General features: G+C 34.9%; 1 protein-coding gene across 1 annotated transcript in view; it reads right to left on the bottom strand.

Moving 5' to 3' along the window:
• The window catches only part of TBC1D22A (TBC1 domain family member 22A), a 140,923-nt gene that overhangs the window by 75,309 nt on the left and 48,479 nt on the right, over positions 1-17,135 (bottom strand). The window contains exon 10 of the mRNA XM_033058598.2: positions 9,656-9,731. Coding sequence (XP_032914489.1) covers positions 9,656-9,731 — 76 coding nt within the window. The remainder of the gene's footprint in view (positions 1-9,655; positions 9,732-17,135) is intronic.

The following is a 17,135-nucleotide window of genomic DNA, read 5'->3' as shown; positions in this document are numbered from 1 at the left end:
ATTATCACATTTAGCTACCTTAAACAGATGCTACTCATACCAGATGTGCCCATGCACATAAAATATTTATTCTTCATGTTCAATGTCAGCATCTCATGCTATTTCACTGAATTGAAAATTAAAATCTATATGGTTAGAGAATCATGAACTAAACAGTTAAGGACAGAAACAACCTGCCAAAATAACTCGCTCAACTGCTGTCCTGACAGGAGGATGGTGTTAGAATGAGTCCCTAGGCAAGCTTACACATATGCAAAGAAGAACTGCAAAATAATGCAAGATTATGCCTGAAATGCCAAATTACTGTGGCACAGCATGGTGTCACCATATCCATCTGTACAATTCAACATTTCAGAACATTAGCCTTTGGGCGCTCACCTTTACACAAAGACTCCTATCAATCCTAGCAGTATTTTCTGATGTTTGACCTATTTTTGAAATTTTGAATATTACTTAAAGTTTATTTTTCAGGGGTATTTCATACCCTGAATACTTTGTTTTTAACTCTATTTTTTCAATATTTTATACATATTTCATTGTAAACATAAAAAGCTAACTGTCAAAAATTATCTGAAATGCAGGTAAGTTAATAATTGCCCATAAAGAGACCTTTCAGTTCACAAAAGGAAGAAAGGTATTTATCATGAAAAGTCACACAATTTTTCTTAAAAAGTGCAAGAGTAACTGCTCTGATACCAAAGCAAAAGGAAAGTAAAATAACAAGCCAATCTTTGCCACAGGAGCTTATTGGTATTGCCCTTTGCATGCACAATGATTTTATTTGCATTTATCGTTAAGATACAAAAACAGGCTACAGAAACACATTAGCACTCCTGTTTTCCATGGAATCATGTAATCATTGAGGCTGGAAAAGACCTGTAACATCTTGATACTAAACTATCAACCCAACACTGCAAAGCCCACCAAAACCATGTCCCTAAGGGCCACATCTACACATCTTTTAAATTCCTCCAGGGATGGTGACTCAAACACTTCCCTGGGAAGCCTGTTCCAGTACTTGATAATCCTGCTGATGAAGGAATGTTTCCTGATACCCAATCTAAACCTCTCCTGCCACAACTTCCTCTTGTCACTCCCTCCTGTCCTGTCACTTGTTATTTGGGAGAACTGACTGACTCTCATCTGGCTACAGCCTTCTTTCAGGCAGTTTAGAGCACAGTGAGGTCTCCCCTGAGCCTCTTTTCCAGACTGAACACACCCAGCTCCCTCAGCTGCTCCTCATCAGACTCCAGACTCTTCACCAGCACCATTGCCCTCCTCTGAACTCACTCCAGCACCTCAAAACCTTTCTTGCAGTGAGAGCCCAAAACCAAACACAGGATTGGAGGTACAGCCTCACCAGTGCCAGGTACAGGGGTACCAATCACTTCCCTGGTCCTGTTGGTCACACACAGTATTTCTGATATGAGTCAGGACTACACTGGCCCATGGGCACCTGGGCACAGGCTGACTGATGTTCATCCAGCTGTTGACCAGCACCCCCTGGCCCTTCTGTGCAAGGCAGCTTTCCAGCCATTCTGCCCCAGCCTGTGGTGCTGCAGGGGATTGCTGTGACCAAAGAGCAGGACCCGGCATTTGGCATTGTTGAACTTCACACAACTGGCCTTGACCACTGATCCAGACTGTCCAGATCCCTCTCCAAGATCTTCCTACCTTCCACCAGATCAACATTCCCACCTGACTTGGTGCAAGCTGACCGAGGGTGCATTCCACCCCTATGTTACAGTTCCCACATGCAGAACCTTGCAGTCCAAAAGAAAGAACCTTGTCACCAGCCTATGACTGCTTTCATTTGCTGAAAGCTAATTTTTAATCTAATTGTCTCTCCTTCTGAGTAATTTCTACATTGTTCAAAGCCAGGATGCTTATGGGACAGAAAGGAAAAGGTATGGAGTAAAATCTCAACACCAGATGTTGCCAGATGCAGAAAAGGTCTGATAACACCCAATGTAAATTCTGAACAAAAGGAATTCTGTCAAGACTACAGCTTAGCAATGAGTTATTCATAGTTATGTAAATTAACTTTTACTAATATACAAAGAAGTTCCTTGCGGCTGAAGACATTCTACAGATCATAAATGTGCACCTCAAGACAAGATCTCATCATGACACATAGTTCCACTTCAAGTAATAGAAGGGATCCAAGTCAAATATTTACATGCTGATTATATCTTGTTGCAGACTTAGTTTATTTTTTATAACTAGTTAAAAATTGTCCACTGTGAAAAAATTACAATAAAAGCATTAAAAAATATACTGAAAAGTTCTAAAAATGAAAATATGACTGGCAGAAATCCAGAAGTATCACCAATTACATTCTCCCCGTGGCCTACAATTTAAAGATAATGGTCTATTTAAATTTAGCTCACTAAGCATATGGCTTATAGCTAGGACTGAGAAGTATCTTCATCATAACAAAAGAAATGGTCCATATGCTAATAAGCCCAAGACACTGACACCAAGGCAAAAGAAGAAAATACTAGAGGAGGGAAGGGAAGGCCTAGCTGTCTCATGGAATCAAATGGAAGCAACAATTCTGTAGTATGTAACACCAAATGGAGGAAAATATTAGGAAAAAAATATTTAATAGCAATCAAGAAAGATCTAGCCCTCTAGTTAAAAGTTAAGAAAAACCCCATGTTTCCTGGTGGATCTCAAACTTAATATTCCAAGTGCAACAAACAACAGGGAAAACATGTTTGATAAGAAACTTCTAGGTACCATCACTGGACATCTCTAGCCTGTTCTTCTAAATCATAATGTAATTCATAAAAGGGTTTATGCCTAACACTTTTTAGATTCCCTATCATGTGACATATCTTTTTTCTGTCCTTTCCATTTTCTTTTTTTAATTTGCCATGAAAACAGCAAGTTTTGGCTATTTAAAGTACTTACAAGCAGTCAGGAATTTATAAATTATTTTACAGTCAGTCTCAACTCTCGCTAAGATCTTGAACTCTGTAACAGCATGCAAATATACTCTCCATAGTAAAACATAAAAATACTATTTAAAAGATATATTAATTAATTATAATGCCCAGTGAACAGCACTTACAAGTGGATTAAAGTATAATACAGTAATTACAACCATAAAATCAGATATAAAATAACTACTAGTGAGCTAAATAAAATAGCTTCATTAAAATGAGAAAGAGTTGTAGAGTGCAAATTAATTAAAACAATTATGAAATGCTTACAAGATTTTCAATCATTTCAGCACCAACCTGATACAGAAAGATGGACCAAGAAACAAGGTCCTTATTAATCATTATTCTCAATAGCAGCAGTAAGATCTAAATAAATTCTATGTCCATTTCCAATTTAAAATGCTCTCACATGACTGAGAATACTGGTTTTGCAACTCTTGCAAAAGAGCAATTAGAGCTCTTTTTTTCCAGATACTTCAACACAATTCTAATTCAAAGTTATTGGTGTCTGTAAAATGTTTTACAATATAATTAAACATGAACATAATTTTGCACATACAATTACGCATTCTTTAACCATCAACCAAAAAATCATTAGCATGATTGAGCACGCAACAAAGATAGATCAAATGTCATCTATTACCACAGTTTCATTAGCAGTTCATTGTATGAACACCCAGGGTTTCAATTAAAAACCAAATTAATTAATCTATATCGCATATATTGAACAGATAACTTATTCTGTGAGTTCTGATTAAACAAAAGTAAATGGATTAACAATAAAATGTATTAGTCTTGGTTGATATTTTGCCTTTTTAAGAGTCAGATTTTCCTAAGAAAAAAGTAAAACAATTTTCTCCTCAGTTTAAAAAGTCCAACCAGCAGAGAAACTGAATGTCCTTCAGAAACTATGGAAGCATTAAAACTACTCATGAGGTATCTCTAAGTACTTTTTGGCTTAACTCGTCATATGAAATTAATTTTTGAGCAGAACTGTGCAATGCTTGTGTTTAGAGCATTGGACAGTGCTATGGGAATTGGAACCTTTATCTCCTGGGACAAGAATCTGCTGAATGTAAAACATCCACACAATATTCAGAGGAGAAACTGTAAGCATTCCAAGTGAAGTCTGAACATTTAAAACTTTAGCAGCCCATTAAAAACACACAGCTCTTAACTAAACTCAGACCTTAGAAAGGATAATCCTACCAGTACTAATCCTATTCTAATGAAGAATGTTTTATGAACTTCTCCAGTTAAATAGGAAAACACATTATACATAAACATTAAGAGCTTTATCAACCAACCTTTCAGACATATATACAGCAAATATTTCAAAGCATGAGAAGTACACAGGATGGTACAATTAAATAAGCCTTTCCACTGTTAAACAAAAATGCATATAAAAATGAAAATGTTTTAACTGACTACATTTCATGAAGAACTTGATGTGTACGTACTTGCACACAACACATAACTATTTACAAGGATTGTATTTAAAAATTTTATGTGAATAGCAAAACTATACAAAATATGAATTTAAGGCCACAAGATTAAAGTACTTTATTACAAGTCCTTTATTCTGGCATCATCTACAGAAGTTCAGATAATGGGTCAACCAAGACATTTGAAACCCCAGAGAAAAACAAGTAAAGAAAGTATGATTAGTAGAGTCAAGATTAATTTGCTCAGAACATTAAGGCAAGAGGCATTATCTAATTCATCCATGGTTCTGTGTGAATGAAAATATATATAAAACATGGTAGTAATAAAAAAAAACGGCACTTATAAAATTATTAATAGAACATGGTTATAAAAGTTGAAATAGCAATTTAACTGCACTTAGGAATAACTACCAGTATTTCCTCAAACCTAACTATTCAGTATTTATTAAAGTCATTCTTTTAAGCAATCCAAATATAACAACTTAGATTTCCCACTAAAAATACCTTCCTCTTTAAAAAAAATTAAATTTTTGCAATGATAAAATGGAAATAAACTAGAAACTGTCCCAATGAAAACATCATATGTAGGAATAGCTGTGGTAGCTCTCCAAAAGAGATGATCAGAAGATACACTCACAGAGGAAACAAGAGAAATTCTGAGATTTTACTGAACCTTTGAAAAATCTAACTGAATTCCAGATTAAGTACCTCATGAGAAAGTTAAAATGCAGCACTCTTTTTAAGTTCTTAGGTATTTTTCCATTACTTCCAGTTTCAAGAGAAGGGGGAAAATATATACAGCAACAGTAAACTTTTTTAATTATTATTTTTAATCATTTTCTGCATTTTTCCATCTCTTGTTACTAAAATTTAAAGGACAATTCTTCAAAACTATTGGTAATTTTTGGTGAAAGAATGTGAAACAGTAATAACAGAATTTCTTTATCTACAAGAAAAAAGACTGTGAAAAACACAAATGCAAAATCTGGGTTGAGTTGTTCTAAAAAAGATACAGAAAAAAAATCTTTCCAAACTTATCCTACATAAGATGCAGAATATTTACACTGATTTGTCAATACTGGCTTTATAATTTTCTGTAATAGTAATAAGAAGTCAACATATATAAAAAATACATTTAACATTACAATAGTCTAAGTATCTTTCCCTAGAACTGCGTTATTGCTAATTCGGAGAGAATGCTACACAATTTTAACATCTTTTATCAATGTTTATGGAATCCCCAGACTACTTTTATCTTCAAATGCTCAGCCTTCTCCAAATGGCTATCTCAAACTCTCATGTAATTACCAGTTGTCTTACAGTAAATTGAAGAAGTTGAGACTCTTCCAAGCATGACACCAGGCAAGTGCTAAGCACCTGTAAATTCTGGAAACACAAATCCTGAATTAATCTGGCCATTCCTATACCATGTGTCTGACTTCAAGCCTAAATGAAGCAAAAGTGGAAGAGGGCATGCCACGTGAGTATGACCTTTTACAAACCACGAGAAATGGTTCATGATTCAGAGCGGAGTTCTACTGGCATTACAGGAGACAGAAAAGATCATTAGTTATAAGCGATTCCTTATTTTATTGAGCTACCTATTGATCCTCACTCTCAACATTTTTGTATAATTCTGAGAAAAATCTGAATGATGATGACAAGTAGACTCATGAGATAGAATAATGTTTTATCTTCCAACTCCATCTCATCTATAACAACATTCCATTAACAGACTAAAAAAATTCCATTAAACACAATTTATCAAAATTATTTTCCGGAGTTTAAGCAGAATGAGATTATGATTAAATTAAGAGAGTATTTTGGCTGTTTGAAGTCTTTTGCAATATTCTGGAGTGTACACACATGGACAGTTACTTTGAGGGGAGTTGTGATCCATAAGGCTGAGTTAATGAAGGTTGCTTGAATCACTGACATAATGCATTAGCACTCTCTAAAGCTCAAGCATCACCTTTCATACACTGGTAATCCATTATTATCAGCAAATGAGCAGTACAGGCTTCATCCACTCACATAGCTACTTACTACATCAAGATTTGCTTCACCGTGCAGTTACCCAGCATGAAGAAAACAATGTGACACAGTACCAACAGGAATTTTATTTTCTTGCACAGCAGCCATAATGAGCCCTTAGGACAGGTACAGCCAATACAGATCATGAGAGGTTTTTTCAAAAAGTAAAGCCACTGAATTTATATCAGCCATACACTTCCCTTTAACTGCAATATAGCAAACCCAGAATAAAAAGACAAAAGCAAAAACAAAAAGAAGAGTAAACCACAATATACATCAAACTATGTCATGATTCCACCAAAAAAAGCCAGTATGTTCAGCATCCCTTAGCTGAGTCATCCAAAAGGTTATGACTGCAGTACACAACCACCATTGTCTAATTAACAACTAAAACTTTTTTTTGGTGTGCTTTTCTTGCAAAATAAAGTAACTAAGTGGACAGTCTTCTAGACAAAAAGAAATAGCCCAAAGAATAATGAAAAATGTGTATCTTTCCTACACAAAACTTTTAACTGGATCCCTGTATTATAAAGGTTGTGATCAGTATACGAAGTCCAATTGACAACTAATAACTAATGGTATCTCTCCAGGGTCAGCACTGGGGCCAATACCTTTGTTAAAAACTATCAATAACGTAGAGTAGACACTACGTTTGTAAATGATACCAGATTAGGAGGAGTGCTGGAGACACTGAAAGTGAGGGCTACTATTTAAGGAACCTTGGCAGGCTGAAGGAATGGCTAAGAGGAGCCTCCTGAGGTTCAGGAGAGGCAAGTGTCCCCTATTTGGGATGGAACAGTCTCATTTAACAAGCACTGACTGGGCACAGCTTGATGGAAAGCAGCCAAGGCTGCCTAGAAGGACTTGGGGAAGCTGGAGGACAACATGATGTACCCAAGCCCAGAATGTCCTTGCAGCATATGTTAGTCCTTCTAAGCAAGAAAGAATCCAACAGGTCAGGGGAAGTGATTCTTCCTCTGTTTTTGCCACTTGGGACACCATGTCTGCAGCATTTCATCCAATTCTCTGACACTAGCACACATGAGTAAGCTAGTGGGGGGCAGAGGAAGGTAGAGCACTTCACACATGAAAGGAGGCTGATAGAACTGGGTTTGCTCAGCCTTAAAAAGAAGTCTATGAATAGCTGTAACTACCCAGTGGGAGCATGCAGAGAACATGGAGCCAAATTCTTCTCAGAGGTACACTCCGATAAAAATAAAAGGTGGTGGACATAAGCTCCATTTAAAAAAAAAAAAAATTATATAAAAAAATAAAATGACAGTGCAAGAAGCCAAACTTCCAACAGTCTTAGGCAAAGGAGCTGCAGAATCTCCATTCTCATAATCACTCTAAACTCAACAGGTCAGGATTCCACACAGCCTGCTCTAAACTAGCACTGTCCCCTTGGATAAAGAGTGATTGAGGTAAGGGCAAAGGCTTGGAACACTGATTTCCAGAGGCCCCACATGACCTAAGCAATTCTAAATTTCCATCAATATTTACTAGCAAACACTCATGATGTCTACTGAAAACTACAAGAAATTTATAAAGGCCTCAAAATTTTATTTCAAATTAGATAAAAAACAAGAACACACACTATTTTCAGTTACAAAGGGTGCTCAAATGACAGTATAAGATGCCACAACTATTTGCTACAACTGATTTATTTTTTTAAGTTGTAAAGCTTTAAAAATAATGCTTCCTAAACCTGATAACTGAGAGAAATTATTGAACTATAGCCATAAAGCACTGAAGGTACAAATAAGACTTCAGCATTTCTTTTTTCCTTAAGCTAAACAATAATATATTGTATTATACTTAATATTTTTGTTCAAACAACAAAGTTTACTATCGGGATGCTATTTCTAATTTTAAAAACTTGGTTAAAGAATTTGTTTATATAAATGTTCCTTGACCAAGTTAAGGAAGTCTATTTATAGGAATTTTAATTATACACTTCATTTAACATATAATCATCTGCTTCTGAAATGTAAACATCAATATTGATGCAAGACTAAAATTACATATAAAAGGTCCCATTACAAGAAGTTAGATGATATTTTAAGTAACAAAATACACTGATTTAACTATATTTTTAATATGAATATTTAACTATCCAATATACGGAAAATATCCCCTTATATTTTTCATATTCACTAGCATTTTAAAAAAATATATCTACAACAAAAAATTTGACACGCATTTAAGTTTATAGTATGATTTTACATAAACATTTTTCTCCTGCCCTTAGTTTTTGTTCATTAACAATACTTCAATATCCTAGAAAACCACAAAGACCATTATCAAATATTAAGGATGTACATACAAGCAGGCAAAACCTCCTATGACAAGCACGGGCACAAAAAAGCCTTCACAGTATAGGTAACAAAAAGAATGAATTTATGTTTCCAAGAAGATTATAAAATATAAAGCTACACAAGAAATATTTTTTCTAAATCATCACTGACAGGCTAGTGTTGCAAATATATGCCTGGTTCTGCTTGGCAACATTTTCTTAATACTCTTTCATTAATTTAACAAACTATCAAGAGAGTATGTTTAGAATGAGCAAGCATTATCTCTTGCATTTCATTTAATTAAACTCTGTTCTAGTTATATGACAGTCAGCATTTCATGAAAGGAATTATTTTAAGGATGAAGGTAAAATATTTCAAAGTATGCTGCTAAAACATGAAAGCATAATCTAAAATTACCCCTGCACATACTGTAATTTATCTATAAAATTAAAGATGTTATTTCCAGAGCTCATAATTAATTGGATTCCACAGAGAAATTATGCAGGCATTCCAGATAGCAAAATGATGCACAAAGGCACAAAACATAGTGCCGAAGGACAACCATAAACAACCACTGTGACTTGCCTGCATTACAACAACCATTGAGGCTTAATGTGAAATGAATACTGGCTGCCTTTTGTATGTGGTCATTACTCTGCTGCAAAGAAATTGCCATTGAATTTTGATTATATTGCCTTAATAAAAAGTAATGAAAGAGGCTCATGCTCTAGTGGCTTTCTTTTAAACGATACACGACAGTGATCCGCAAAGGCCAGTGTGCCACAAACTAATGATGACACCTCACCTGAGGAAGGCAATGTTACTGCACCATTGCAGGTAACTGCAGTGATGTTGGCTTTCTTTGCAAACATTTTAACTAAACACTTTCAATTTAACATCAATTTAAAGTTAGTTTGCCTTTGAGACTTACCATCAATCCGACTAACAAGTTCTTCCAACATCTTCACCTTCTTCTGGATTCCTGGCTGTGCAAATGTGTAGTTATCCTAAAGAGACCACATCAAAGTATTAGTTGCAGAAAAACAAAAAAGGTTTCTTTTCCTTCAATCACTTTTCTAAATCCATGTCTTTTTCTCTGCTTTCTTATGGTGTTTCTGTTTGGTGACTACATTTCCTAGGTCTCCTTCTATAGCAAAATAGTAAATCATCACATGGTACAATCCTGCAAGACCCCACCCCAACAGTATATCCTGTACAGCTATTCCTCTCTATTGCTCTCTACTTGCTAATCTAGTGAAGTTACTTTATTGCAGAAATCCAAGTAGCTTTAAAAGGCCCTCATCTTACACAACAATGTGCCATGCCAAAGAGTTTTAAGGTGATTCTTTTTCTTGGAAATTTACAATTCTACAAATAATGTAGGAAATACTAAAATTTAGCTTACAATCACAGGGAAAGAATTTGATCTTTTGAAGTACAGAGTAATAACTTCAAGCAGCACAAGAAATCAAAAGTTTGTTTTAATGTACTCATAACTGTTCTGAACCCAAGATTATAGTTAATATCAGTAATCAAAATCTAACACACAAGCTATGTAGCTAAAAGGGCATTATATTTGCATATATTTCTTTGAATGAATTAACGCTAAATGGATTTTTAATTTGTGAATTACAGCTCTATAATATAGACTTGAGCTTGAAATAATGAGAGCAAGAAAGATAACTTTGAAACTCAGTAACATCAATCTTTTAAAATAATGACATTATTTAAATATAAAGCAATGTTTCTGAATATTTAATTGACAATCCCTCCATTCAGTTCATTTTGTTACAGTTGTCTTTCTGTGATTCTTGAGAGATTCAAGAAAATAAAGCTATACATATGTATTTTAAAAGAAAATTGTCATGGATTTTTTTTGGGTTTTTTTTGTGTAAGCACCACATGTATAGAAAATCAGGGTAAATGATGTTTTGCCTCAATTGCTATTGTTTGAGTAATTCCTTTATCAATTGAAGCTAAGTAATCTCAAAAATTACCCTAAAATTTTTTCACTTACATTTAAATATTAATTTTTCTTGACGTTATTTCAAGTTTTAACTTGGTCTTGGAGTAAAATAGATGATTATCAGTTCATTTTTATGTATCTTGATAAGTTCTTCTGTTTAAAACCAAAAAAGGTCTTATAGGCTCCCTTGACTTTATTTACATGGAGGGTTTTTTTAGGTTTTATTTGACGTAGGAAACTGAACTGCAATTTAATCATCAAATTCTGTAAAACTGCTATAAATTGTGAAGCCTAAAAGTTCACAAGGCAAAATAACATACTAATAATTCTGTAAAGTATTTCAGTCAATAAGTAATTTACAGTTTCAAAAAGTCTACTGTATGCTCTGATCACTTGTAACTGACCACAGTAGTAGCAATTTTTAAAATTATAGAAAAATTGTCTACTGGTCTAGCAGTAGCCCTTTCTCAGTAATTAATATTAGAACTCGGTGTATAAACCAAAACAGTATGGATGAGGAAGCAAGAATAATTCCCTGAATTTTTTAATTTTCCACACTAATCATCAAGTAAAATAGGCAACAATTACACAAACAGAATGTGAGAATCCTTTTTAAAGTAATAAAGCACCAAAACAGAAAGAATATAAAGATTCACACAGAATTCAGATCTATTATAATCTCATTTTGGGGAGAAAGAAACAATCCCATGCACTGGAACACTGCCATTTATTAAGTCTGAAACACACCTGTATTCGTCATGGATAATAGCCATGTCACAGCATCTTCAGGAAACCATAATCACTTTATTTACAGAATGTACTCTAACAACAAAAACTGTATTCACTTTTTTTTTATCCCAAAACGTTTATATACCCTTCTGTAAAATAATGCTCCTGTATTTAACATTGAAAGTAAACACAGAGTTAAACACAAGTGCTTCGATCATTAGTCTCTCCCCAGGTGGTGCAACTCTTGACTGTGATCTATGAATCTGAAACTACTTTCTTTCTCAAAGCCTAATTTACTCCATACAAACCTGGAAATGCAACCCAAAACTGCCATCTTGATTTGAAAACTGGTAAATATGCTTTTCACTACATTTGATCTTTTGCTTATTTATTTTTCTGTTCATTATTTTAGCTGCAAATGAACACAGCTGGGGGTCTATTTGTGCTGACTCACCTAAACTGGAAAGATCTTTATTGGATTCCCCAGTATTCTCTTCTAATTAAACTGTGTTGTACATATGCCCTCCTATGACACTTGCAGTTGACTTCCTGTAGTTTGTGAAACCACATAACAACTAAACAAATGTAAAAGGTATTCTGCTACCCACTATGCCTGCTCCTTTTGTGCTTATAGATGAAGGAAAAATAGTAAAACAAAAGAAAAAATATGCCAAACTCACAAAATTCATGAATAATTGTTCAGGGCTGTTGAGCCAAGACAATTATTTCCTTAGTTACTTATGACTATTTCAAAGTTTGTCTTTTGCTCATTATGGATGGTCAAAGTTTCAAATGAGGAAATTTAACAAAAATTTTCACGATGAAAACAAGGAGTTCATAAAATATCTCTTATTTCTAAACACTGTTCTTGACACTTTCCAGTAAGCATTCACATATGACAAAATATATGTATGGCTACACACCAGAATCCATGATAAACATAAAAATTCATGCACTGGTGTGCAATGAATATCTAAATTCCTTGACGTTCTGCTCAGATAGGTTCCAACACACTTTCAGTGAACTATGCTAACCTACTTCACAGCTGAATGGTTATAATATCTAGTTCAGACTGACACATAATTAGTTTCACCTTACAATGCAGAAGGTTAGGACTTTATAATGTCACAAGAGACCAAAACTTGCATCAGCTTCAAATCTTTGTGTTAGTAGTCTGTACTTATTCTGTAGAAGCTGGTATAACCACCCCACTTCCCTGCAACTACAACTACGTTTGGCAGGATTTCACAAAACCTAGTTGTAATAATTTAAAATAAAACACTAAAATTATAGACTTAACTGAACATTTTAAAAACTATTAAGCAATTTCTTACTTTTTTTAAGGGTAGAGAACTTTTAAATAGAAGAAACTTAGAAAAATGCTCATAACACATTTAAGTGGGATTGACCTCCCAGAGAGGGGCAGGGAGGGAGGGAGGGAAGAGAGAGAGAGACTTCATAGGCACCAGCTAAAGAAAATCCCTCATCTTTATCTCTGAATAGGTGATGATGGGATAATTTTAGAAGAAGAAGCAGCAAGATGAAGAGGAATGGAAAACCATCTTTCATGTCATCATGAAGGAGAAACAGAGCCAGCCAAACTAAAAGTAAAAATCACTTGTCAGTAATTTGACATAATGACTTCAGCCAAGCAGAGGCATAGGCACAATGCCTCTGAGAGGAGAAATCTTTTCAGGTCATACACAATGTTCACCAACAATGTACTGAAGAAAATATCAAAAACATTTATGGAAACAAATGGAAAGTTTTGAAACAAAGTGTTCATGTACTGTTTGCTCACCTTAACAAGGTTTTATCAATGAGATCAGAGCTTTTAGACATAGAGGATACACTAAGCAATCTGTATAAATCATACAGACATATAGACTTGGATGTCTATTTCCTATACCAAGGCATATTTAAGAATTCCTATGCATCAATTTAGTATGTTCAAATATAGTATCACATGAACGAATGACAACTGAAAGAAAAAGGTTTTCTTATCCTCATTATGACACAAAGAGATCACCTGAATTCTTTTTTACTCATTTAAGTACTTCATTCACATATTTCTGAATTCTTTAAGCAAACTTCTATTAAAAATCTTGGTTCACCTTACTTAGAAAGTTTTGCAAAAAGATAGGGGCAGGAGGGAGGGGAAGCAGGACACTAGATCACAATAGCCACCATGTACATTAACAGTATCAGTGGAAGCACAGTTTACCCAAATTGTGTCTTGAAGATAGAGATTATAATGTAAATTCCCTCCTGAATACAGTTCAAGATAGAGTGTGCATGCACAAAGACAAACACACAAGTGTACTGGACTATGTCATCAACGTAGTCCATAGCATGTTCCATAATTGCTCCAAGACACTTCCTTTAGAAGAAAAGGTCTGTCAATCATTATAATTATTAAGCCTGACTTTTCAAAATGCAAAATGTCCTAAGTAGTAGGAAAAATATTCACAAAGTATTTCAGCCCAAAAATTTTTACATGCATAGTAGTATCTTACTTATTCCCACATAACAGGACAAAAAAAAGTAACAGTTTATTAAAACTTGGTACTGATTTTCATGTTACAGTACCATCCATTGAGTCAGAACCAAGGATCCAACCTTCTACTAGTCTGTGTAATCAAACCTCAGTTTTACACAAGTGGATGTATTATAAATTACAGAAACTGTTAAAGTAGCAATGACAAAAGTGCTCAGGGTATATTTTTGAATTACAGCATAAACCAGACAACAGTTCAAATCTGGATAAGAGCTAGAAATCATAACATACTGATAGCACACTGTATTTCATCTGCTGATTACAAATAGATTTGCTTTCTTCCTGAAAATTTTACTCTCAATGACAGGTTGGAAAACTGCATTATTAGCACCCAAAGAGAGACTAACAAACACACATACACACAGAAAACAGATCTGCAATTCAGCATAGTCCTAAACTAACCACTCAGGGGAATTGCAGACATAACCAAGACATTTGTCTTGAAGGAGTTCAATAAAAAGGTATAAAGAAAGCCATAACTGACCTATTTTTTTTCCTCTAAAATAAACCTCAGAAAGGTTCTGTGAAGAATTTTCAGAAGAGTTATTTCTGCACATACTTCTCAACATTTGAAATGCATGTTCATATTTTGATTGGATCCAGCAGACCTCTGAAAGACTTTTCAAGCACCATTCCTTCCTGCCATCCATCCTTCCATCCTTTCATCATCCAGACTTCAGACATATGTTTGCAACAACTTTCCATAACTCAGGAGTGAGAAAGAACGCTGCAGGATTCCCTCTGAAGGTCATAAATTTTGCTATTTTAATCAGCCATAGAAATAGCTAATATGTACCTCAGCAACACTCCAGTCCCTAAATATGAATTATCTCACTTTTAGTCTAAAAATTACCATGCCCTGCTAAATAATTATATTAATGTTTTAGTGTTATTTTTAATACGTCTGATTAGATCCTTATGCAAGGCATGTATTTCCCTTTTGGTTATTCTATTACCAGTATACACGAACTTAAAATGAAAAGTTACACTCTATTTTATACATGAACATTACATTTTCAGGTGGCACAGATCAATGTGAACTTTTTACTTGAATGTTAATGAGACACTGTTGAGGAAAGTGTTATAAAGGACAATTTAGTAATAAAAAAAAGTTAATAATCTGGATATATGGATATGTCTACTTAATTATATGGAAAAAATACTCATGGGATAATTCTAGTTTTCCCATATGAACAGCCACAGATGAAAATACAAAAATGCTCATGCATCATCTACAGTTAAGAAGTGTTGTAAAGACAACCAGCTTTATCACACACATGGAAGATGTATTTTGCATATGGCCACACAAGCCTCAGAAGCAGGATTTTATAAATCAGCACAAATCAGCACATCTTGCAAGAATACAGGATGCACACAAATTCTGTGGAAAAGGACCTGAGATCTCAGCAGACAAAAAGCTCAGACTGAGTCACTGGTAAGCCCTGGCAGCAAAGCCAGCCAGCAGAGCCCTGGCCCAGTAGATGCAGGGAAGTGATTATCCCCACTCAGCACTCATTGAGGAATCACAGAGGCTGGCAGGGGCCTCTGGAGGCCATCAAAGCACTGCCCAAAGCCAAGACACCTGGAGCAACCTGCTCAAGGTCATGTGGACTCTGGTTTTGAACTTCCAGGATGAGGATTCTACAACATCTCTAATCAAACAGTTCCAGGGTTCAATCTTTACTGTGTAGATTTTCCTTCAAATGTTTAAAAATAATTTCTTGTATTTAAAGATCATATCTAAAATACCACATCCAGTTTTAGGGACTCTGATACAAGAAAAAGGTAATAAACTCCAGAATAAAATGAAGCAGGAGCAAAAGGTCATGAACATGTTCAGAGATATGGAGCACATGCTCTTTGAGAGGCTGCGGAAACTGGGTTTGCTCAGCCTGAGGAAAAGAAAGCTGCAGAAGCACCTAATCACAGCCTGATAAAACCCACGTTATCAAGATATCAAACCTCCATTTTTAACAGTGGTGCACAGTGGGAAATAAGAGACAAGCAGCATAAACAAAAAAATGTTCCATCTGCTTATTGGGGAGAAACTTCAACATAAGCCATAGGCCTAACTGCCATAGGTTAACCCCTGGAGATTGAAGTCTCGGTCCTTGGAGGGTTCAAGGCTCAACTGGACAAAGCCTTGAGAAACTAGGTCTGACCTCAGAGCTGGCCCTACATTGTGCAGACTTATCCTATGTTCTTCTGAAACAAGTAAGAAGCAACTGCAGCGAGGCATAGTCTTTCTGGGACAAAAACTAAAGAAAAAATTTAGAGCACAGACTCATGAAGCACTGAAAAGGAAAACCATTACATACATTATCATCCAAAATTGACTGCTATAAGACAGCTACAGATTTCAAGATTAAATTATATTTTAGAGAAATAAATTTATATTTTTAAAGTCTTAGTATTTGTTAGATCATTTTTTAAAACTTTAATCAAACTGTGATATGACACATGCACAGTCAGTTAGAAGCCTAAACTTAGAGACAATCAACAAAGACGCAAAGCAATCTAAGAACAAAAAAATAAATTATCATGCAAGATTAAACATTAACTACTGGAAAAGTTCTGCAAACTCTCTAGCTGGAGCCAAAAACACATTTGCATAGCAACCTCCAGATCACAAAAAAAAACAGCACAGGGGATTTGAACAAGTTTTTATTTCTTCTCTCAGCTGAGAACTGTATGCATGTCAGGAAGTAACTGTCCTGCTTCCAAAAGCCAGCTCCTATTGCACAGGTCTCTGGGGTTCAAAGATGCATTTTTATACTAAAAATACACAGTCACATTAGATACATAAAAGAGGGAGGTAAGATGAGTGAGAAATTAATAAATAATAGATACTATGTGTGGTAAAACTCGAGCAAGAAATGCCTATGTCTTAATAATACCTCTGACAATTCTAGAACCAAGAAAATAAGACCGTCTGGATGGATTGGAAAAATAAATGAGTTTTCTGTTAAGATAATAAAGGGGTACAAATACAATAATACAATCATTCTACCATTACACCCTTCTGCACTGAAAAAACAAAACACACAAAAAATGTATCTAGCTCACATTAGCCAAAAATTTCACAAGATGACCCTAACTGTTATCAAAGTGCACTCTTTAAACTTATCCAATTCTGTTAGGGCAACATGAAATGGAAAC

Source organism: Catharus ustulatus, chromosome 4 (assembly GCF_009819885.2).
Source record: "Catharus ustulatus isolate bCatUst1 chromosome 4, bCatUst1.pri.v2, whole genome shotgun sequence".
Lineage (NCBI taxonomy): Eukaryota > Metazoa > Chordata > Aves > Passeriformes > Turdidae > Catharus > Catharus ustulatus.
Note: the sequence above shows the minus strand (reverse complement) of the source record. Positions and strands in the feature narration are given on the sequence as shown.